The sequence below is a fragment of the Sinocyclocheilus rhinocerous genome, unplaced genomic scaffold (assembly GCF_001515625.1).
Source record: "Sinocyclocheilus rhinocerous isolate Xijiao unplaced genomic scaffold, SAMN03320098_v1.1 scaffold2831, whole genome shotgun sequence".
NCBI lineage: Eukaryota > Metazoa > Chordata > Actinopteri > Cypriniformes > Cyprinidae > Sinocyclocheilus > Sinocyclocheilus rhinocerous.
In genome coordinates, this window is record NW_015659001.1 from 474,956 (window position 1) to 477,632 (window position 2,677).

General features: G+C 38.7%; 1 protein-coding gene across 1 annotated transcript in view; it reads left to right on the forward strand.

The window, feature by feature from the left end:
• LOC107723127 (pre-mRNA-processing factor 6-like) overlaps positions 1-2,677 on the forward strand; it is a 26,025-nt gene extending 23,348 nt beyond the window's left edge. Inside the window, 4 exon segments of the mRNA XM_016531648.1 lie at positions 1,311-1,402; positions 1,489-1,603; positions 1,761-1,887; positions 2,131-2,677. Of these exon segments, the coding sequence (XP_016387134.1) occupies positions 1,311-1,402; positions 1,489-1,603; positions 1,761-1,887; positions 2,131-2,283 (487 nt within the window). The 3' untranslated portion in view covers positions 2,284-2,677.

Here is a 2,677-nt window from a genome sequence, read left to right on the forward strand (position 1 = left end):
TTTTCACTGAAGCTGGAGTTTTCCTTCAAAATAAAAGCTCTACTTTCCGTCGAAATAAAAACTAAATATAAAAGTGCAGTATAAATTGCTGACAGCTAGCAGTTTAAATGCAGTCCAAATTCAAAATATCTCTTTCAAGTGTAGAAATTAGGAAAGAAGTATTGTAATTTCCCTACTGTAGTGTAAAGCAAAAATAATATACCTACAAAATATTCATTTTCATTTCTTTTACAGTGCAATTGTTTTACAATATATGGCTATTACTGTCATTGTTTTTGTTATTATTAATATTATATTCTAATTTGTTTGGCTTCTAAAGTGTGAATGTAATTTAGACTGAGACCGTAAATCAGCAAATAAAAAGGGGGTTGAGTCCCCTTTGAAGTTCAGGTACAAGTCAATTCACTTACTTTTTTCTGACTTAAGTTTCTAAGTTAAGAACATGGGTAGGAGCTCTTAATTTTGAACTCTTAAAGTGCATTAGAATAATTTAACTTTAAAATGTACAAAATTTTCATTTTTTTCCAATTCTTCATTTGTCTTTTTTTTTTTTTTTTTATATCGCAATACATATCATATCGTGGACTTCATATAGTATCGTGAGATTTTGATATTGTTACATCCCTAATAGTATATGAATATTAACACAACACTGGTTAAGGTACTTGTACTTCAGTACAAAGCCTATACTAAAAAGTAGCGAATGGTACTTTTTGAATGTTTATTTACGACAAAATTAATATGCAAGTGGCATAATGATAAATTCTACTATGACAGTGGCTTAGCTAATGAATATTAATTAGGTTGTGTTGACACAGCCACAGTAAATTCCAGAAACATTCAGTCACATAACCTAATTAATATTCATGAGTAATGCCTTTTCCATTTGCTAGCTTCCTAGCAACTAATTAGTAATAAATACCATTTCAGCAAATCACTTATGCTGGGTTTAAGTGTAGGGGTTTCCAGTCCTGTTCCTGGATGGACCCTTTCCAGCAGATTTTGGCCCCAGCCTCACATAAACTCACCTGAACAGCTAATCAAGGTCTTCAGAAACTCACTTTAGAGCTGAACTCTGCTGGAATGAGCATGCCACTTCATTAATATGAGCCCAGCCCCCATCACAGTAGCACGTGTAAATTTACCTCTGGGTGCAGTCTGATTGACAGCTCGGCATGAACAACTTGGTTCCATCTAAGACTTAATGACAGCTACTTTGCGTTGAAGGGTACATGCATTAATTACTTGACAAGATCTCGAAAATCTCACCAAAACAACTTTATATGCAATAATCTCAATTTCTCTGGCAGGCTGGAGTCTGTCCGACTTGAATACAGAGCGGGATTGAAAAACATCTCCAACACGCTCATGGCCAAAGCCCTTCAGGAGTGTCCTAACTCTGGTAAGCCACGCTTTCTTCAACCCTGAACAGATCCGTCAGGAGCCTCTGCACATTTTCACACCTCAACACTCGCTTCTTCCTGTCAGGCATCCTGTGGGCTGAAGCCGTGTTCTTGGAGGCCAGACCTCAGCGCAAGACCAAGAGTGTTGACGCTCTGAAGAAGTGTGAACATGATCCTCATGTACTTCTGGCAGTTGCCAAGTAAGACTCCTGACCGGGCTCTTGCCAAACTTCTCCCTGCTCTAAATTCCAGTTTACCCACCCACATTCCTCCCTTTTTTTTTTTTGCTTGTTTGACAAGAACAGTCTGAACTTTTTAGTTACATTTATACCATATCTGTGTTTGTGTATCCTGCAGATTGTTTTGGAGCGAGAGGAAGGTAACAAAGGCGCGAGAGTGGTTTCTGCGGACGGTAAAGATTGAACCAGACTTGGGCGACGCCTGGGCGTTCTTCTGCAAGTTTGAGCTTCAGCACGGCACAGAAGTAAGAAGTTTTACGTCTTCTCAGATCTTGCTGCTGTTATGCAATAATAAGTTAGCTAGTTTAGGCACAGACACTTGGAATGAAATTCTTAATCCAAAAATGTAAATTCTGTCATTTATTCATCATGTCATTTCACTGATTCCTTCCGTGAAAGACAAAAAGAGATATTTTGAAGGATGTACTGCTTGCTGTTTTCCATCCTTGGTGAATCTCGTCTTACTGTGGTGTTCTTCTGTCCCTCAGGAGCAACAGCGGGAGGTGAAGAAGCGCTGTGAGAACGCGGAGCCGCGGCACGGTGAGCTGTGGTGCGCTGAATCCAAACACATTCTCAACTGGCAGAAGAACATCGCAGAGATCCTGGTCCTCGTGGCTTCAAAGATCAAAAACACCTTCTGAGATTCACAAATCTGAGCATGTTTGGTTTAGCAAATATGTTGTTTTTAGAGAATCTGTGGACAAGGTTTGGTTTGGTTTTGTTTTTTCTACAGCCATTTTTAATGTGTTTGCCCCTCTGTAACTGTGATGATTCAGGGCTGTTTTCATAACACATGCTGTTATGTTCAGGGTGTTGTAAAGTCTAGTCACACCCAGAGATATGAGTCCATTTTGAACATTAATATCTGACACCCTCTTACTCTTCTTCTCATTATGCTAATGTGTAAATGTGCTGCTTATCAGAAAATAAATGAAGTCCAGTCTGTTTCAGATGTCAATGCTCCTGTGCTGGTGATTTTGGTATTTCTCAGTCATTCTAGTTTTATGTTGGCTTGATAAATCCAGCATTCTATAA